At 36.1% G+C, this 19,195-nt stretch overlaps 2 protein-coding genes across 4 annotated transcripts in view; one reads left to right on the top strand and one right to left on the bottom strand.

Annotated features, from left to right (window-relative positions):
• The window catches only part of LOC139975173 (homocysteine S-methyltransferase YbgG-like), a 170,559-nt gene extending 164,626 nt beyond the window's left edge, over nucleotides 1-5,933 (top strand). For all 3 annotated transcript variants that reach the window (XM_071982851.1, XM_071982850.1, XM_071982849.1), the window contains 4 exons: nucleotides 310-413; nucleotides 1,425-1,586; nucleotides 2,327-2,550; nucleotides 4,435-5,933. In XM_071982851.1, coding sequence (XP_071838952.1) covers nucleotides 310-413; nucleotides 1,425-1,586; nucleotides 2,327-2,550; nucleotides 4,435-4,591 — 647 coding nt within the window. In that variant the 3' untranslated portion in view covers nucleotides 4,592-5,933. The remainder of the gene's footprint in view (nucleotides 1-309; nucleotides 414-1,424; nucleotides 1,587-2,326; nucleotides 2,551-4,434) is intronic.
• On the bottom strand, nucleotides 5,641-16,385 carry LOC139975162 (succinate--CoA ligase [ADP-forming] subunit beta, mitochondrial-like). Its single transcript, XM_071982822.1, has 13 exons — nucleotides 16,206-16,385; nucleotides 14,712-14,871; nucleotides 13,981-14,080; nucleotides 13,491-13,581; nucleotides 12,703-12,774; nucleotides 12,294-12,396; nucleotides 11,719-11,786; nucleotides 11,397-11,493; nucleotides 10,567-10,728; nucleotides 9,442-9,584; nucleotides 8,625-8,745; nucleotides 8,030-8,118; nucleotides 5,641-7,534 (listed from the first exon to the last, which is right to left on the bottom strand). Exons 1-13 carry the CDS (start codon nucleotides 16,272-16,274, stop codon nucleotides 7,460-7,462), a joined length of 1,350 nt encoding a protein of 449 aa, XP_071838923.1. The 5' UTR covers nucleotides 16,275-16,385; the 3' UTR covers nucleotides 5,641-7,459.
• Nucleotides 16,386-19,195: the final 2,810 nt, after the last annotated feature.

The following is a 19,195-nucleotide window of genomic DNA, read 5'->3' on the forward strand; positions in this document are numbered from 1 at the left end:
TGAAAATTAACTTTAGGTCCTCTTCAGTATTTCCCAAATATGCTAGAAAGTCAGAGTAATGGTCACTGATGCTCAGATTTCCAACAAGCAATTTTTTTTGGGCCATCAAAGCATTTTTACCTCACTGATACATTTGACTGTCATACTGAACACTCTTCAATGCTATGAAGAATCATGTTTAGAAATTCACAACCCCCAGAAAGGTACTTTTGAAACACTTTAGCATTATTTTTAGCATGTTAAATTAAGGTCCATTATTAATTACCTTTAATTACCGAAATGAAGTTTTCCATTCTTTTTATATTCCAGATAAAAAGAAACCATTGGTTTGTGGTTGTCTAGGAGCTATTGCTGTCCAGTTTTTTAATGCTGGAGAGTACAGTGGAGCCTACATTGATGAAGTCACTGAACAGGTAAATCTACACTGATTCATACCAAATTAAGTGGAGATTAATTTATAAAAATGTCACTACTTTTTTTTTTTAGACAGAATAGAATATATTTCTTAGTCTATGGGAACAGTTTGTGTACTTTTCCACCAGTGAATGATCATTAGACACTCAAGTTTTAAACAGTTTTAGCTGAAGGTCCTTTAATAGGAACCTGGCAATGCAGAAGTACACAATATGACAACTTAGAACCAGGGCAAACAGATAGATCATTGGAAATGTTTACAACAATATATGTAATGTTCAAACTGTGTTATGATAGCAACCCTAAACACCTCTAGCCATATAATGGATCAGTCCATTCTATTCTCACCTTCAACTGGTTACCAGCTACCTCATAGCAACTGTAGAGTTACTATTATATCATCATGGCTCATATGGGAATCTCTTTATTTAGTCTAACCATTTTACGACTTGACTTGAATCATAGCTTTAGTAGAGTGGGTGTTTGAGAGATTATGTGTAGAGCACTGCAGGGAAAGCAGGTGTTGTTTGTCCTGTCTTTTCTATCAGTCCTTTAAAACTTATGACATCATCACACCTAATGAAATGTTGGAACAAATGTAATGGTATGGTGTTGTGTTTGCTGAATATAATTTACTTATATATCACCTTGATAAAACATGCATGATTTGAGTTTGAGTTGATGTAATCACGTTGAATAAATGAGTTTAAAAAAATCAATAATAATCTGATTCATCTTTAATGGTTAAGTATACGGAACACCACATATGGCTAAGTCAGGGGACTGGAACTATAGCCAACCCCCAGCAGTCCAAACTAATTTGCATTGAAACAATAACAAAAGATAGCGACAAAAAAATCTTTTATTAACTAATGACGCCCAGCTGTAATCATTCAAAATACTTCTTCAGTACCAGCAACATGTTAACTATAGCCTTGATTACTATCTTTCTCTTGACTTCACAATCGAGGATAATTTTGGTCCTTTGCCCTTTTTTGTTTGTTTTACAGGAGATCGTTGATTTCCACAGACCAAGAATTGCAGCTCTTCTAGAAGCAGGGATAGACTACCTAGCTCTAGAAACTATTCCTGTCCAGAAAGAGGCAGAGATTGTGACAAAACTGCTGAGAGAATTCCCTAATGCAAATCCATGGATTTCCTTCCAGTGTAAGGTATGTATCGCCACATTATTGCTATAAACCAGTCGCCATGGATATATATACTGTTCCATACAGATATAATGCCAATACAGTAGCATATGATGCATATTAATGCATTAAATGTCATAAAAATACAAAAAAGGTTGATTTGAGAATTATTGCAAGATGACAGTGCAAGTTAATAGTCTAACTGCACAATGCATACCACCTCATCATGTGTGCACTTCTCTGCAGAAAATAAAAGCCAGGGATGAATAGATTTCAACTTTCGATTTAAGTTTAAGAAACCTGTGTGCAAAGTGAGTTTATGATGGTGTATGTAAACACCTTAAGACCAGTTTGTTCCTGATTGTTTATCAGTTTATATATACATATTCAGTTTCATATTGTTTCATGTTTATGAATGTTTTCTACTGTTTCTGTTTCTGATTACTATTTTAGGGTTTCTTCACTCAAAATGAAAGTTTTTTCCTTTGCTTCCCTCGATTATAATCTGACTTTGTAAGATATCATTCATTTGTCTGTAAAAGGTTAAGCTTTAACGTACGATACTCGTTTACAGTTTATGAATTTCGGATTTATTAATTTCGAAGATCAGTACAATCGGTAGATGTGAATGTGATTTAACAAATGAACACTTAGATTTCACCACAAATTATTTCTACTAAACTCTGACCATTTCTGATCAGTAATAGGTTTGCTTCATTCATTAATAGTTCTAAAAGCTTGCTTTGCTTCCTCTGCTACTGTAGGATGGCAATCACATAGGTCATGGGGAGGTATTTTCTGACGCTGTCCAGTCGGTGGTTCAGGACGGATTACTGAAGTATGTCGGTGTCAACTGCTGCTCTCCTCTCTATGTCACTCCTCTGTTACAGTCAGTACAGAAACAAAGAAAGGCCTACTCCCTTGAGTTTGTGACGTATCCAAATACGGGTGAAATCTGGGAGAAAGAAACCTTTGGGGAAACGGGGAAGTAAGTTAATAATTCAATTTGAAATGCATGTTGGCTAAGATGTTTAATGCAAATATACAATAAAAGTATACCAAGTTTTATCCGAATCCTGGACGGTCAGGACTCGATATCCTACCGTTGTTAATGGGGCTCTCCAGAGTTTCAACAGAGGGCGCCGTCATGTTGGTGTACAGCGCTGTGATCTTTTCTGTATACATATCTCTGAATCAAAGCAAAGATTCCACTTGTGCAATTTTTGCCGGAGGAGAAAGGTGCTTTAGCAAATGCAAGTTAAGGTGTTTGCAATAATTAGTAGGACTTGAACCGTTTGCAAATCTGCATCAAAAGATCTTTTCTTCAATGATAATGAATGACATTGTACATACTACTAGTGATCAACTGGCTGTATCATTATGATCTGCAGTATCCATGAGACTTTGACTAGTCAAGGATCACAGAACTAGATACTGTACGACTGATGTGATAGTGATGATTTTGTGACGTAGTTGGAGAGCCCAGAGTATATAATCAGACTGATTATATAATAAATATAATTATATTTATAATTAATATTTAATCAATTTATTATGAATAATTATTAATTAATAATATATAATTAATTAATAATTGATAGATAATTGATAATTATATAATATATATACTGTATATATATTATATAGTTATATAAAAACATATTATATAATCAAACCCTGATTATATAAGACATGCTCATGGTTAAGTCTTCATTACAGTTAATTCTTTGAATTTCAAACTCAATTTGAAACTCAATATGTATTGCCATCGCCAGCAACACTGTTGTTTGTACAGCTTTAAATATAAAATGTATGGTGTAACACACTTTAATTAATGTTACTGTACAGTATGTCACTCTGTCAAATGCTTTATGCCTTGTACAGAGCATAACATTGGCTAACTGTAATAAACTATAGTTAACTTCATTTTTAGACATTAATCATATCAGAATGACCTCTGGTCCCAAGATGATCAGATAATCCATGTTTGACTGTAGACCCAATCAGCCTACTGTACATTGACACAATGTGTACATTCAGATAGCAAACCTACCATCATGCAATGGCATTCGAGACTGAAAATAAAATGAGGGAGACAGACTTGTTTTTAGAAAAGAGAATGTGGAGCGTTGAATGATAGACAGCTTCCAATCTCTACCATGTACACTTGCAACATTAAATGACAATTGGTAGTTTCTTTTGTATCGCTTATAAAATTGGAAAGATGTGAAAGATTAAGGGTAAAAGATTTTGCTACACTACATGTAACAATGATCACTCCCTTCTCCCCCCCCCCCCCCAAAAAAAATTTAAAAAAATAAAATCAACTTTCAATTGAGGGCTTGGTTCTCATTCTTTCACTTGTTCTTTAACCTTTCAGGAAAAATACTTTCCTGTCCCACCATTTTTTGTGTTCATGTTGATATTAATCAGGTTCAGTGAAAAAGAAGTCCTTAAAGGCATCTGGTCACTTGTAAACAAAGCAGCGTATATGTATCTCAACTATAGATTGTAGTTAAAACACTATTTAGTAAGTTCTACAAAAAAAAGCTCTTCATACACATAGCTGTCAAAAACTCCCCAAAAATTAGACAAAACATCAAACCGTGATTCACACATATTTATGTTGTTGTGTCACACATACAGTGGGATCTCCAAATATCTCAGGTGCAAACATCATAAGGCAGAAACAATAAGTAAAGCAGATTTACAAAAACTTGTGGATATTTGATAATTTTCATTTGACTTTGAAATGTTTCTTAAAATTCTCCACGTTTATTTCTTTCTCGAAAAAAAAAATCCAGGTTTACACCATTTTAAATACTTAGGCAACTTGACTGTCATCTCTTCGTTTCTCATTATTTTTTTTCAGATTTATCGGCGATAACCTGATGTCCAGTTTTGTCCCTGCTGTACCAGAATGGATTGATCTTGGTGCCAGCATTATCGGAGGTTGTTGCCAAACCACGCCAAAGGATATCCAGGGCCTGGTCGATTGTGTGAATGGTCTCAAAGCGTCCAAAAAGTAACTTCACTCGGTGGACAATGAGAAAGATTTATTCAACATGGAAAATTTGTGTTGTAATTTGTGTAACAGAAGGGACAGAATTTGACATGACTCAGAAATCAAGAACATAGTTCTTCTTTCTGGTGAGCTTAATAATTCTAGCTGTGAAAATATTATTAGTGGAATTTAGTACATCAATGCATATAAGTTAATTTTGTATGCAAATCAGTGTATCTTGGAGTATCCCTTGCGAGTGTTTTTTTGAGATTATCAATCTTTCATCAACTTCAGCTGTAAGATTGGAAAGAAGTGAGTTGTGACTCAAATCTCCATATATTGTTGATCTAATTCATTAACTACTATATATGCAAATCAGTTTGATTTTTTGTCACAGCAATAAGTTTGTTAAGTAGAAGTTGTGACCCAGATCTCCCTATATGTTAGTCCAATTCATTAAATACTTTATATGCAAATCAATTTGATCTTTCATCAACCAGCTATAAGATTGGTAAGATCTCTGTATATGTTAGTCCAATTCATTAAATACTTTATATGCAGATCAGTTCAATCTTTTGTTAACTACAGCTATGAGATTGGTAAGTAGAAGTTAGTTGTGACTCAAGTCTCCCTGTGTGTTGCTCTAATTCATTAAATACTTTATATGCAATTCAATGAATTACCTTAACCACCGGCGTAGCCAGGATTTTTTCAGTGGGGGGGGGGGGCGTGACCTTTTCCCGGGAGGGTGTCTTGTTACTATCTAAGCGGAGCACCACCATGGGTTGGCACGCAGCGTACCAAAAATTTGTAGCTAAAAAGGCTTCCTAGTTGTTGGAAATGACACTTCCCAGGCCTTGTAAGCTGCTTTAAAGTTTTCTCAACATCCTTTATTTTGAGATCCCATGTCTTGATATGGTCATCAAATAGTTCAGTGAAATAGAAAAAAAAAACCAGTCTGGTAAGTTACTTTGAAATATCATGACACTGTGAGTTTGACACCGGCATTGACAGTTTTTGACAAATCTGCAAATTGCGTGTGGAAAATAAGGAAAGATTGACTGGGCTTTCAGCCAAGTAACATACTGAAATGACCAAACTAAATGTCAAACTGACATCAAAAATTGTGTCTGAAATATTATTAGGGTGATAGACTGATTGGCTGGTAGTTCCCAGTGATAATATTGTCCCCTTTCTTGGCTACAGCTTTAAGATTCGTAGGAGGTGAGTGACCAAAGATTTAAATCCCATGAAGTAAATATCAGTACTATCCTGGTATCCTGTCAATATTATTTTGAAATAATGAAGCAGTTGAAATGATGTTAGGATTGTGTATGCTAAAGAAAAATAATTGTAAAAACTCACAATTTTTTGTTCTGATCACATTTATTCCAGTTAAATTAAGAAATATAACAGCATTTGCTTCTTGAATGAAGAGGAAGGGGCCTCTGTTCACAGTGGAGGAGAATCTGGGGAGGAATGGGTGGCTAGGACCTGAAGGAGGGTAAGTCTAAGGAGTGGGTGGGTAGGGCCTGGTGGAAGGGTAAGTCTAAGTAACATAACTATTTGGACTTTTGAAAGGAACAAAAAGTTTGTATAGAAAGTAGTACAGATTTTCATTTCTTTAGTTTTACTCCTCTATCCTAAACTGACAATATACCTTACGTTAAGTTGACTTATCAATGATATACTGGTAAATAAAGGAAATCATAACATCTTCTGTAGAAAACACAAACAAGTGTCCTCTTCATACTATCAACAAATATATTTCTCCAGAATTTATGACATAGTAAAACAGTGTATGAGAGTTTGAGGGAGGGTCATTGAACTAGAACATATTATTATGGATTCTGAAAAGTAGTATTGGCTAAAGTTTTTGCATAAATATATGTTAGGTGAATGCATAAGTCAAAGAACTATTTCAAAGAGCTGAAATATGCAATGAACATTACCTACCCTCTAGTAGAGATGGGGAGAAGAACATGAGAAAAAAAAAAAAACCCAAAATACTTGTCAAAGTGAATAACTAAATTTCTCAAGCAATTTTATGGCAAAAGTAACTATTTGTCATTAATTTAATAATCTCATTATGGCTAGAGAAATATTGTTAAGTTCATAGTTGACAAATTGACTGCTATACTAATAGCTATAACAGTTGTTTGTTCATGTTTCTGAACATTCTGACAGGAGTGTTCATATCATTCATTACCAATGACATTCATGTTGGGATTAAGGCCTAAAGCCCTATAATGTTTATTCATACAGCAATTCTATGAATATTCAACATCATCATGATTGAGTTTCATGACTGGTTTCTACATGTGTAGAGACATAGAGGAACTTTCAAATATGGACATCCCCAACATGTGGCATTGTTAAGAAGACCTGCTAAAAACACTGCCTAAGAGGACTATAGAGTGATGCAGAAAGAAGCATCATTTGATGGTACCAAACCTCAGAGAAAGTTGCCTTCCATGGTGCTTGGTTAATACCGTCCTGTCAACTTTGAAATTTCATGAAAACAGATATTTCCAAAAATTGGGGAAACTATTTGTGCAACACTTCAAAATCCCAAACACCTTTTTCTCACTGTATAGTCCCCTTCTAATCTATTTCATTTCAATTCAATGCCAAACTGGACCCATACATGGTGGAGGACATTGGAATTTAAAATAAACTGAACTTGAGAATTATTTGATAAAACAGACTAAAAGGTTGTGACCACACACTGTTATATGTCAAGATGAACTGCAAAACACTGTTAAAACCATTTTAACAAAGACCCTGGTATCAAAATCCACCATAACCTGGCCATACTAAATCTCACATATACAGTACATCAAGTTGTTCCGAAACTTCAGATGTTCAATTGTCTTCCAATTTCAGGATTTTTCTAGATTGGTAGCTGGAAGTTCACTTTCAAGTCCACATCCTTCGCAAGACCCACGATTGTAGATAAACGCACAACCTGAAAGAGGAAATCCAAAATTGTTAAATATAGGGAAGAATTTATCTGTGAATGATAAAACCTGCTATACAGTTATTGCGTAGCAGCTTGTCGCTTTTGTGTAGAATGTTCCTATGCTGTCTCAGACAAATTATTTTCCTGAAAAACTAATCACATCTGAAAGACGATCAAATAAGGGCTGTAGTATAAAAGTAATGTGTTCACCAGGATTTGTAAGCCCATTTAAAACTATGGGAGGTATTCCTGCCTTGTTTTCCCTCTTTTAGGACTCAAAATGGAGTCTGTACTCAAGTACCTATTCACTTTTAACTCATTCATAGGATGAAGAAAGTTAATTTCATGTCCTTGTACATGAACACCTTTTTTTGTACTCTGACTCATGGACTTGTACTCACACTACACGTCTGCTATTATCTTTTAACTTAATAGCGACAGTGCTAGGATGAGAATTATGGGAATATTGACAAATGACAACTGAAGATATTCAATACTCACCTTTTTGGCAGCTTCGTCTAAATCATCACAGGCCAGGATTCTGAGCTGACTTGCATCTATTAGTGCCTTGGCATCCTCTACTTGAGTTCCTACGCAAAGATAATTATTGAAATAAGTTCGTCAATGACATCAAAATAATCCAAAGGAGCAGTCCAACAGTAGCATTTAATATTGACTTTCTAAATTGAAAAGATTCCAAATTTGAGTTAAAATGTTGAATTGGAAGCCACCCGTGTTAGAAGCCATGACGTCGTAAAAGTAACTGCTGATTATGAGCATATAATCATCTGATTATGATTATATGCGCTCGATACATCAACCACTTCATCTTTCTTTAACAAATATTGAATATGAGTCCGTATTTGTTGCCATAAACTTTTAATCTCAAAGGGACCATATTAACATCCTCAAATTGCCAAAAAGTTTTGAAAAACTCTCAAGTTAAATCTCCTTTACCATAACATGTTACCTGAGGTTAAGGCAAGCCTATTGTTAGACGATATTGTTGTTTAACTATTTCTTCTGTTATCCGTAGTCCCTCCCACTATTCCCCCCCCCCCCACCCCATCTAGCTACACCATACAGCCAAACTTACCTTGCAGTCTCACTACAATCGGCACTTTAAGATCTAGTTCACTAGCGGCAGATATGATGCCTTGAGCAATGATGTCACACCTCATGATACCACCAAAAATATTGACAAGAATGGATTGCACCTGTAAGAACAAGGAAATCCATTGGGTAGTAATTAAAATCAAATTTCTTTACCCACTCCACAGACTGCAGCCTAAACCCATGTTTAAGATCATGGAAACATGGAATATATGCCATCCCATAATAAGTTAGGCCATTAGGCAATATACTCTAACAAAATACATAAAAACTTAGAACAGTGCACACTGTAAATTCTGAACCTGATTATCGTTTTCGAGGAAGAAAGTGAACGTTTCAATATAAATATTTATAAATATAAAACTTGAAATAATATAAAAATTATATATAAATATTTAAGTATATATTTATTTATATAGAGGATCAATAAAATCCTGGGATACTGTTAAGTCTGAAATGCAACAAAGTTTTCTCCCCAATACCAATTCCACACAAGCAATTACTTCCTGAATGCTGAGCCATTAGAAGATTAGAACACAAAGACTGCAGAGAGAATTACTCAGTTGTACTTGATTCCTGTGTGGAGTCTGGTAGATTCCTGTTTGATAACATCAGCCATATTGCTGGTGACGATGTTTTAATCGCAAATTTCTGAACGGCTAGTACATGACAGACAGGATTAAGAAACGACAGGTTTGGCCCAATGATTCCATCGGCAGTAACTGATATCTGATGTAAAGAGGAGACTATTTGTATAATGAGTAAAGGTAACTGGTGAGGCAGCAACATAACACACCCACCTTTGGGTCAGAGGTTATGAGGTTGAAGGCATGTTTGACCTGTTCTGCAGTGGCTCCTCCGCCGACATCTAAGAAGTTTGCGGGAGAACCACCGTTGAGTTTGATGATGTCCATTGTGGCCATGGCTAAACCAGCTCCATTGACTTTGAAAACAAATAATATCAATTAACAAAGGTAAGTTTTTATTTATGTAGCAATTTTTTGCACTAGTAGGTTAAAAACCACATCCACGCAACTTACTCTTTGTACTGCAAGACTTGAATCTTTCAAGCTTGGAAAAGTTTATGAAGGTATCTGGCAACAACAGCAAAAGGAATCACACCCTGGTGATCTGAAAATCTTGGTCTTTTTCTTTTCATTCACTGAGGCAGAAAGTATTTATATGAAGAAGGAGCACACCTCAAGTTTCAAAGCAAAATCATCAAGAATCCTGTGTATGGCACTTAATGCCATTGTCACTTGTAATATCCCTATAAGGGGATATGAACCAAAATAACATCATGAACCTAAAATATAGTGGTAACTTCTCCAAGCAGAAAATTAAAGGAGGTCTTAATCCAATCATCATTCATCCATTTAATTTAATCATTATTCATCCATCCATATCTTGTTCTTAGCCAGAAAATCAACAAATTGTATTAAAATGAGGTGATATTCCCATTGGTGTGTAAAGCAACAATAATAACAATTGCATGCAACATGCCCACGAGGAGATCCAAATGTCTCCATCAAGCCCAATGTAACATATATTTGTAAAGCATCAATACTAATTGTACAAAGTAACCACGGTGATATATACATGGGATTGTACAGCAACAATTCTAATGGTATATAATATCCTCACCAAGACATCCAATGTCTCCATCCAGCTCAGTGTAACTAATGTGACATATATATTAGGTTGTAATAGGAACAATACTCATTACAATATGTTACATACAATCATCGCAAACACATCCAATGCCTACTCCAAAACCAAGGCAAATATATCCATTGCATTGTACAGCAACAATTCTAATTGTATATTGAATCCTCATCGAGACATCCAATGTCTCCATCCAGCCCAATGTAACATATTTATTAGGTTGTAAAGGAACAATTCTAAATTGTATATAATGTTCTCACCAAGACATCCAATGTCTCCATCCAGCTGAATGTAATTAAGGTCGTATTCTGCAGCTTTAACTTCTCTGGCATCTTCCTGAGTCCTGTCTCTTAACGAGAAGATATGCTCTTGCCGGAACGCAGCATTGTCATCAAAGTTCATCTTCGCGTCCATGCAGAGTACTAGAGACGGTTCGAAAGTAAAACTTAAAAGTGTAAAAACTGTCACTGCCAACAAACTTGGCCACATATCTGTTAAAATATGTGTGAGATGTGTCTAATAAGTAGCAAATGGTCTGTTATGTTACGTTTTTCATTGTTATCATTTTAGTAGATTACGAACAAGTTTACTGAGGCACATTACAGCAGCTATTTGTGTTTGCAAGATAACATCCCTGGCTTTTGTAATACAAAAGCCATTAACATTACAATTATTATTATTATATTAAATTATTTAAAAATTATTAAATTATTATAAAAATTATTAAATTAAAAAATTATTATTATACTAAAATTAATAGTATTTTTGTTGCTTCGGTGTCACTTCCACAGCCAGTGGTGAAAGTAAGGTTCCAGGACCAGGGGCTATTTGCTGTGGAGTGTGGTGCCCTGGTTCTGGAAACTATTTGATGAAACTAGAGCAACCAGAGTGTAAACTGTAGCCATTTCCTATTTACCAAATGTATCATTATTTTAATTACTCCATGTGATGTGCACAACTATCATACAACAACAAAGTGTCAATCCTATAAGTTTGCTATTTATTTTTGCTTTAAACAAGTAACGTTAACCCCTTCTCAAAATATTTATGATATAATTGTCAGGAGATGAAAGCAAATATAAGTAATTACCATTGCCATTGTTGTCTTCTGTAAGTGGGTTAATCTCCACCATGGTGCAATCCTTTTCAATAAATAGATTATACAACTTAATGAAACAATCTGCTGCCTGTGAAATAAAAGGAAATATATAGACATTGAAACTGACATCAATTGCAATGCAACTTATGTTAAACTTCAAACATTATCAACAAGAGTTTTCCACAGAAAGCATCTAGTTTCTATATTACTGAAAGAATAGGAAAGTTAACAGATACCTATTAAGGCAAAAGACTGTGCATTAATTAAGAAGAAATGTTCAGCTTGGTGCTGCCTACAGCCAGTAATACTTTACCTGTGACACACACTTATCAGAGAACCCCATCTTCTTAGCCATACTTTCAGCTTGTTCCCTTTGGATTCCTGAGAAAAGAAAAAAAACTCCTTTCCTTTAGTTGTTCACTCATGTTTGTTGCTTTCTGCAGTGAGTTGGGGGTGGGACTTGAAATGAAAGTTTTGGACACTTGAAAATATGGACCATTTTGTCTCATGATTTAGGTTCAGTGTAATGTTTACAAGTATACTTAAATACAACTGATGGTGCTATTACAGGCAACATCAATGTACTTTGCAGTAGTTACTAGTCCTACCTCTCATATAGGATGTACACTTTGAATATGGTCACATTACAAATTTAGTTTCAGGCATGCTGCTACTACATCCACATTTTGTCAAATGATCTGTTAACTACCATGGCTATTTCTGTCATTGACCAAGTCTTTTAAAATGTTGTCTTACAATTAGGCCTACCAATACCTCAAGTCATTTGACAGGTATTGTATGAATCTTCACCCTGGGTTAATGTTCTGCAGCATCATCCTACAGTTAGATTAACACCCCCCTCCCCCTCCCGATTGTTCCACTTCTTACCTGTAGCAATGTCTATAGGTTCTGCAATAATTGCTTCTGGGGTTTCTTCTGCCACTTCTTCAATATTCACACCCCCCTGTGAACTACCGATGAGGACTGGACCCTACCAGCAGAACAAGGATTCAAAAATAGAATTTCTCAAGCTTACTCAAACAAATGAAAAGCCCTACTCTGTTATTGATACATCTAACTTGATCATGTTTACTCACAAAGTGCATGATTTGTAATTTCATTTTACCCTTGAATAGAGATTTAATTTAAGGCACAAAACTTAATTTGAGTTATACTGTACTCTTGATCACTTCACCTAACCAGCTACTCTGCAATATGAACCAGGATATCATACTTATGACATCTGCCTGTGTAACACTACATTTATTTAAAAAAAACATTTTTCTTTCATACATACCATATGTGTTCTGTCCATTGTGATTGCAAAATAATACTCTCTTCTAGAATACATTCTTTCAACTATTAAAACCTGTAAGTAAAATAACAAAATACTCAACTCAACATAGGGATATTTCATTACTTATTTTTACAAACATTTACTCAATCGTTTACTAATCAAAACTTTCGAAAGATTACTAGTGCTTAAAGAGAGATGTGTTATTTTTCTCACTAACACTGTTATAATTAAGAGGCATTGTTGGTCGGACAATTTTGTAGGTAGACACTTGGTAGACACATTGTTGGGTAGACACTTTTTTGGTAGATGATGCTGAAAACAAAAGGTTGCTATTTATCGTGGTTCAATTTGGGAATCCACAGAATTTTATTCGACCACCCGATGAATTTGGAGATATCTCAATTGCTTCACAGTAAGGTCGTCCTAAGTTTTTCACTTGATTACTGCAGGGTACTATGTTAAAGTGTTAAACCCAAGGAAAGACACTGACTGTAACAACATTCCAGCTGTGATGTCTCAAAAATAAATAACCACAATTACCTTCTAGTATTTCTATAAACCATGTTAAGCACTTTGCAGAAGTCTCAGCTGCTCTCATCATACTAAGTATTCCACAGACAAACAGTTTAATAACACAATAGATTGCTTTGATGCTGTGGCTAACCTACCACTGTGTTACTTACAACTGATTTCAAAAGTCAACAAATATTGTGACATCACCCGTCTTTACCGAGTATTGGCAAAAAAAAAACAAGTATTTCATATTAATAAATTGAATATATTTTTACCGAACTACAGATCCTGCCTTCTTCACCAGTTTGCTTTGTGATGAGTTTCTTTCCAATCATTTGATCTGCTAATTCTTTAACTTCTTCAGGCCTGTGTGAGAAAGGTAATAGTAATGTTTAAGCAAAATTTACATAATTAGGGATATTTATAACAAACAAGTCATAGCTGAGAATAGTACAATAAAGATAGATTGTTATTTCAAAGTCCTTAGCTTTTAGTTGTTAGACATGCAAATTATACTCTTATCATTATCTAGAGTATTCCTCAAATTATCAACTTATATCAATGCTCTGCTAACTTGTTACCAGTGGAAATGTGATCACTTAATCTATCATCAAGGATCTAATACTAAACTTTTTCTAAGCTTTGACATTCATTTCTTTGTTGTGCAATGCAACCAATTTTTCTTATATTTTTAAAGTATGAATCAGCCTGACAAGACCAGGCTAGCTTAAACAACTGACAATCACATGTACACCTTGTACTTACGAATATGCTAATTTAACCCCTCCTTTAAGACCACTTTCAAATGTTCCCTTTCCTCGTCCACCTGCTAACACTTGGGCCTTCACAACCACATCTTCGGCTCCTGAAATGGAGAAGATAAGCAAACCAATTGAAAAGCTAAATAGATTGGACTGGTCCAGATCATATGTTCATTAATTAAACAAAAGAACTGACCAATTAGCTCATGTTGTAGGCAAACTTAAAAATAATTTAAAACAAATAATGATTTAATGATTGAAGCTTGCAAACCAAGTTTTTATTTCTTATCATAAAATACTTAAAATATCATGCTTCACAGTCAATAAACTGATATATTGTACACTTGTATAGTCCATTGGCCAATTTGAATAGCATTTCAATTGACTATACCAGACAAATTATTCCCCGCTAAAATTTGTTCACAAGCGCAACTGTTTGAAATCCTCCATATAATACTATGATATCTTATGATTACTAGTTTAAATCTTGCAATGATCCTCTTAAAGATACATGAGGCAACTACTAAATTTGATGAAACTGACATGAATGAACCATCCTTTGAACTTGCAGGTCTGCATGTTAAAAGAACTGAAGTACACAAGCAAAATCTGCCAATTCTGTCAGACTTTGTCACCTCGCACATGTCTTTGCTCAATTTAGTGGACACTTGACAAACATTTCAGCCATTTCATCATTTACACAGTTTACAGTATAAATTCTGTTAGAAGACAAACCTAAACTTTTGGCAATTTCATAAGCTTGTTGGGATGTTTTTGCTACTTCTGCCTTTGGTGTTGGTATCCCAGCACTCTCTAGAAGATCATAGCTGATGTATTCATGGACCGAGAGATTCCTCTTCTTGTCATTTGCCAAGGCTAGTGATGGAGTTAAGAGCTGTAAAGAAATTAAAATAAGGAAGTCACTATGCTGTAATCTAGATGATTACAAAATAGTCTGATTAGAATAAGTTATAATCTGTTCTAGGCCTAGAAATGGGAACCCAACACAGATGGTTGCAATAGTCATAGGGTGTCCAATAAGTGACTCACACAATGTAATGGGTATCCAGTCAAAACATCCCTTTACCAAATTGTCTTCACTTTTTTAAGACCAAAACGTCCTCGCTTTTTTACCAAATTGTCCCCGCAGTCAAAACGTCCCTGTGAGTCAAAACGTCAACGCTAATAATCAGTACTTGGAATTCAAGTGTGGATGTTTTTAGTTCAAATCAAAGAGTATTAGAGTAAGGATAAGTATAGTTTAGGTTGAAAACACAGATATATTCTTTACTTCAAAATGTCAAATATCAACAGGGGCATGTACCCGTGACAAAATTTTACTTCGTAAAAATAAACGATAAGTGATTTCACTCAATTTAAAATATTATATAGATATATATTGTACAGTATACGCATCCAAATACTTTTTTAATTCCTCTTGTATAATATTTTATGTTTTCCTTAATTCGTTAATTCACTGAAAAACATATAGCGTATACCTTGTTCATACCAAATATAATTAAAGGATATAGTCCTTCATTATTTATTTAGCGCCTGTAATGCAACTTGCATGCCGATAACTTAGCCAAATTATAACTTTAAATTAATTTATATTCACAACTGTGTATGAATGTGATAGACAGGGACGTTTTGACCAACGGGGACGTTTTGACCAAAAGCGGGACGTTTTGGCACAGGGACGTTTTGGTAAAGGGACATTTTGACTGGTAAGCATGCAATGTATGATACACAAGTTTGGTAAAATTTTGATGTTACCCTTGCATCCATATGGGAGAATTTAAACAATTGATGTGAATATCAAGTATCATTCTGTGTCCAGGATAGCCACTATGCAAATCTTAAAGTACCTTAGTTAAACCAAATGGCTGGTAACTTGTAAACTTAAACTAAGTTAAAGTAACATGCAATGATGCACAAGCGTAACGGCTCGAGATAGATCGTAAATATACTGGACCTTTCTTAACTGACGATTAGAAGCGTAAACTTGAGGTATAAATTATTGTCAGGACCGTACCTTCGCAAAGCAAAAAACCGAACTAGCCTGTAACAAGGCTTGGTCACCCTAGCCTAACGTTAAAAGACTGTTGTCCCAATCACAGACCTAACGTTATGTCTATTATGAATTTAAAGGTTGCAAACTGTACAGTAAAGCATAATTGCTTAGCCTTATTTGATTTTCCACTGAAATAAGCAAAGTTCCATACTAACCCTTGATGACAATAGGCCCCTTGCAGCTTTCAAAGACATGCAACCACTTTTATACAAGCAGGAAGCCATAATTGAAGAGTTTTCCGTGTACTACACGGAGAGAACACACGTCGAAATTTAGAAGTCAGTCTCCAAACAAGTCAAAAACGGACCTTGGCAAACTACACTTAGTACTTACTGTACGTCGTACGGCAACCTTTCACATATAATCTATAGAACGCCAAACTTGGCGCAGGTAATTTTAAACTAACACAAATTTTTAATACAGTTGTTGTTTACTGTGATGCGATCACTTAAAATATCCTTACAGTCAAAATTGATGGTTTCGGTGTGGAATCTGGGGTATGTGGTTGAGCTCTATAAAGTGTTTTGTTAATATATAACGATCATGCTTGTAACTTTTAATCATTGTTATTTACTGATGTGGAACATAATTGTTAGTACTCTTTCACCTAATCAAGAAATGCATCTCAGCTGAAGTTGCACTGGTTGGACATTAACTACCTTCATGAAACGCTTGTCAATGGTCCTGTACATAGTGACTAATACATATATATTCATGTATGTTATTGTGCAGTTGGCTGATAAACGTGTAAGGTAAACTCGCCGTTTATTGAAGTTCTTCTTCGCTGGTAACGAATCTCGTTACTCATATAAGGAACAATTTACTGAGACGAAAGAAAAAGAGTTAGAACCTGCGATACGAGTGGAAGTACTCGATGGTTGCCTCTCTGGGAAGGAAAACAATTAACACCATAAATACTGGTGTAACAGTGGTAACCCTTACCGATGGACTTTGTAAAAGGCGACGAGCGCCACCTATTTTACGTTACTACTTTTTGAGAATCATTTGCTACTACTACAACTTTTTGTGAATGGTCGTATCATCCTTTTTACAGAGCCATTCTTTTACATGACAAGATTATATTATATTCAGGGATTTTTTTTCATTTCTTATTGTTGTTGAATAAATACCATACAGTAGCAACATGAACCTGTGTTTCGGTCATTACAAATTGGCGTAGTCGGCAGGATAATGGAAACCCCTGAATATTAGAGACCAAAACCCCTGAATATAATACAATGTCTGAAGTGGAAGAGATGCGGCTTGAGCTGAAGTCCTTGCGGGATGCACTGGAAAGGGAGAAGCTGGTTTCGATGAAGGCTAAAGCTGACATCGAGGCACTCCAGAAGTTATCTGTTGGGTCTGAAGCTGACTCAGATAAGGAAGGTGATGAAGATGTCCATAGTACCAGTGAGGAGGGTGAAAAGCAGCCGTCTGTGGTATACCTCTCACAGGGTCAACGAATTGATCGATTTTGTGACCGACCTACAAAGCCAGGAGATCCGTCTGTACAGGAATGGATCAGAGACGTAAGGAGTCAACTGGAGGTCCGACGACTAGGACCTAAGGACCAAGCCAGTCTTATTCTCAACCATCTAGGTGGGAAGGCAAGGAAGGAGATAGCAGGAAGAGGGGATGAAGTTCAGAGGGACCCTAGTAAGATTTTTGCTATTTTGAGTAAAGTCTTTGGTGACGGTGACACTCTCTCACAACTACAACAACGTTTCTTCTCTTATAGACAGAGGGATGGTGAAGATCTTGTAGCTTGCTCCTTAGAATTGGTTGATCTCTTTGACCGTATTTGCCAATTAGACTCATCGTTTCAATCATGCAGGGAGAAAAGTTTAAGGGGAAGACTGGCAGAGGCGGCGAAAGATGAGGGGGTACGGAGAGAGTTACGAAGGCTGAACTTGGAGAATCCAAACATGACGTTCTTCGATGCACGAGATCAAGTGATGGAGTGGATTGGGGTACCAAAGAGCCTGACACAAGGAAAATTCACTGTTCATAAACTTGAGGCAGACAGTGAGTACCATCACCTAATTAAACAACAGGGCAAACAGATAAAGGCACAACAGCAACAGATTGATGACCTAATTCAAGCTCTGAAGACTAATGCTGAGAAGTCCTCAAGGCCCAATTACACTCATGGAGGAAAACCATCTGGTACTAGACGATGCTACCAGTGTGACTCTAAGTTTCATTTCAAGCGAGATTGTCCTGACAATCCTATGAATAGGCAACCACAGAGTGGGGCAAGCACAGAATCAGTCTCTCCAACCACCAAGGAGCCTTTAAACTAGGGAAGCCTGTCGTTGGCAACCAGGAATCGACAGGTTTAGTTTTGAATAACCCTGGTCATGACACTCTTGTAACCAAAGCAGTAGGAGAATGCCCGAAGATTACAGTTCAGTCTGGATCACTGAGTATCAGGTGCCTTCTTGATACAGGTGCCGAGGTTTCTACGATCACTGAGTCGTTTTTCCTAGAGCACATTACCCAGAGTGGCGAGCTGGTAGATGTAAGTGCTTTTCTGAAGATATCTGGTGCTACTGGTGTAAATGTCCCATACATTGGATATGTGGAGTTACCCATTACTGTATTGGGTTATGTGTTTCCAGGCATGGGTTTCTTGGTAGTCAAAGACTCTTGTGACCCCCAGTTTGTAGAAAAGAAGAGGATGGTGCCTGGTGTTCTGGGATGTAATATTTTCAGAGCAATGCAGAGGTTGCTGGAGAACAAATGGGGAAGTGATTTTCAAGATAAACTTGTTCTGGAATCTGGCACCATAGAAGACCAGAGGTTGGCTCATGTTATTGCTGCCTTTCAGGATAAGGAGGAAGATTTGAATAACCAAGGTGTGGATCATAGTATTGCTCGTGTATGTGCTGAAAAATTGGTACTGGTGGCTGCAAACACCATTACGTCCATACAGGTATCAGTCCAACCCTCGACTGATTCAAAACCATATGTTGCCATGATTGCACAGTTGAATGCTGAGGACAGGACACACCTACCCACTGGCTTGCAGGTTGCACCAACACTTGTTTCCGTTGATCGAAGTGGTGTTGCTCCGTTGCAGGTAGCTAATTTTTCGAATCATGACATTTATCTCCAACCAAGGGCTCCTGTTGGGATTGCTGAA

The sequence above is a fragment of the Apostichopus japonicus genome, chromosome 10, assembly GCF_037975245.1.
Source record: "Apostichopus japonicus isolate 1M-3 chromosome 10, ASM3797524v1, whole genome shotgun sequence".
NCBI lineage: Eukaryota > Metazoa > Echinodermata > Holothuroidea > Aspidochirotida > Stichopodidae > Apostichopus > Apostichopus japonicus.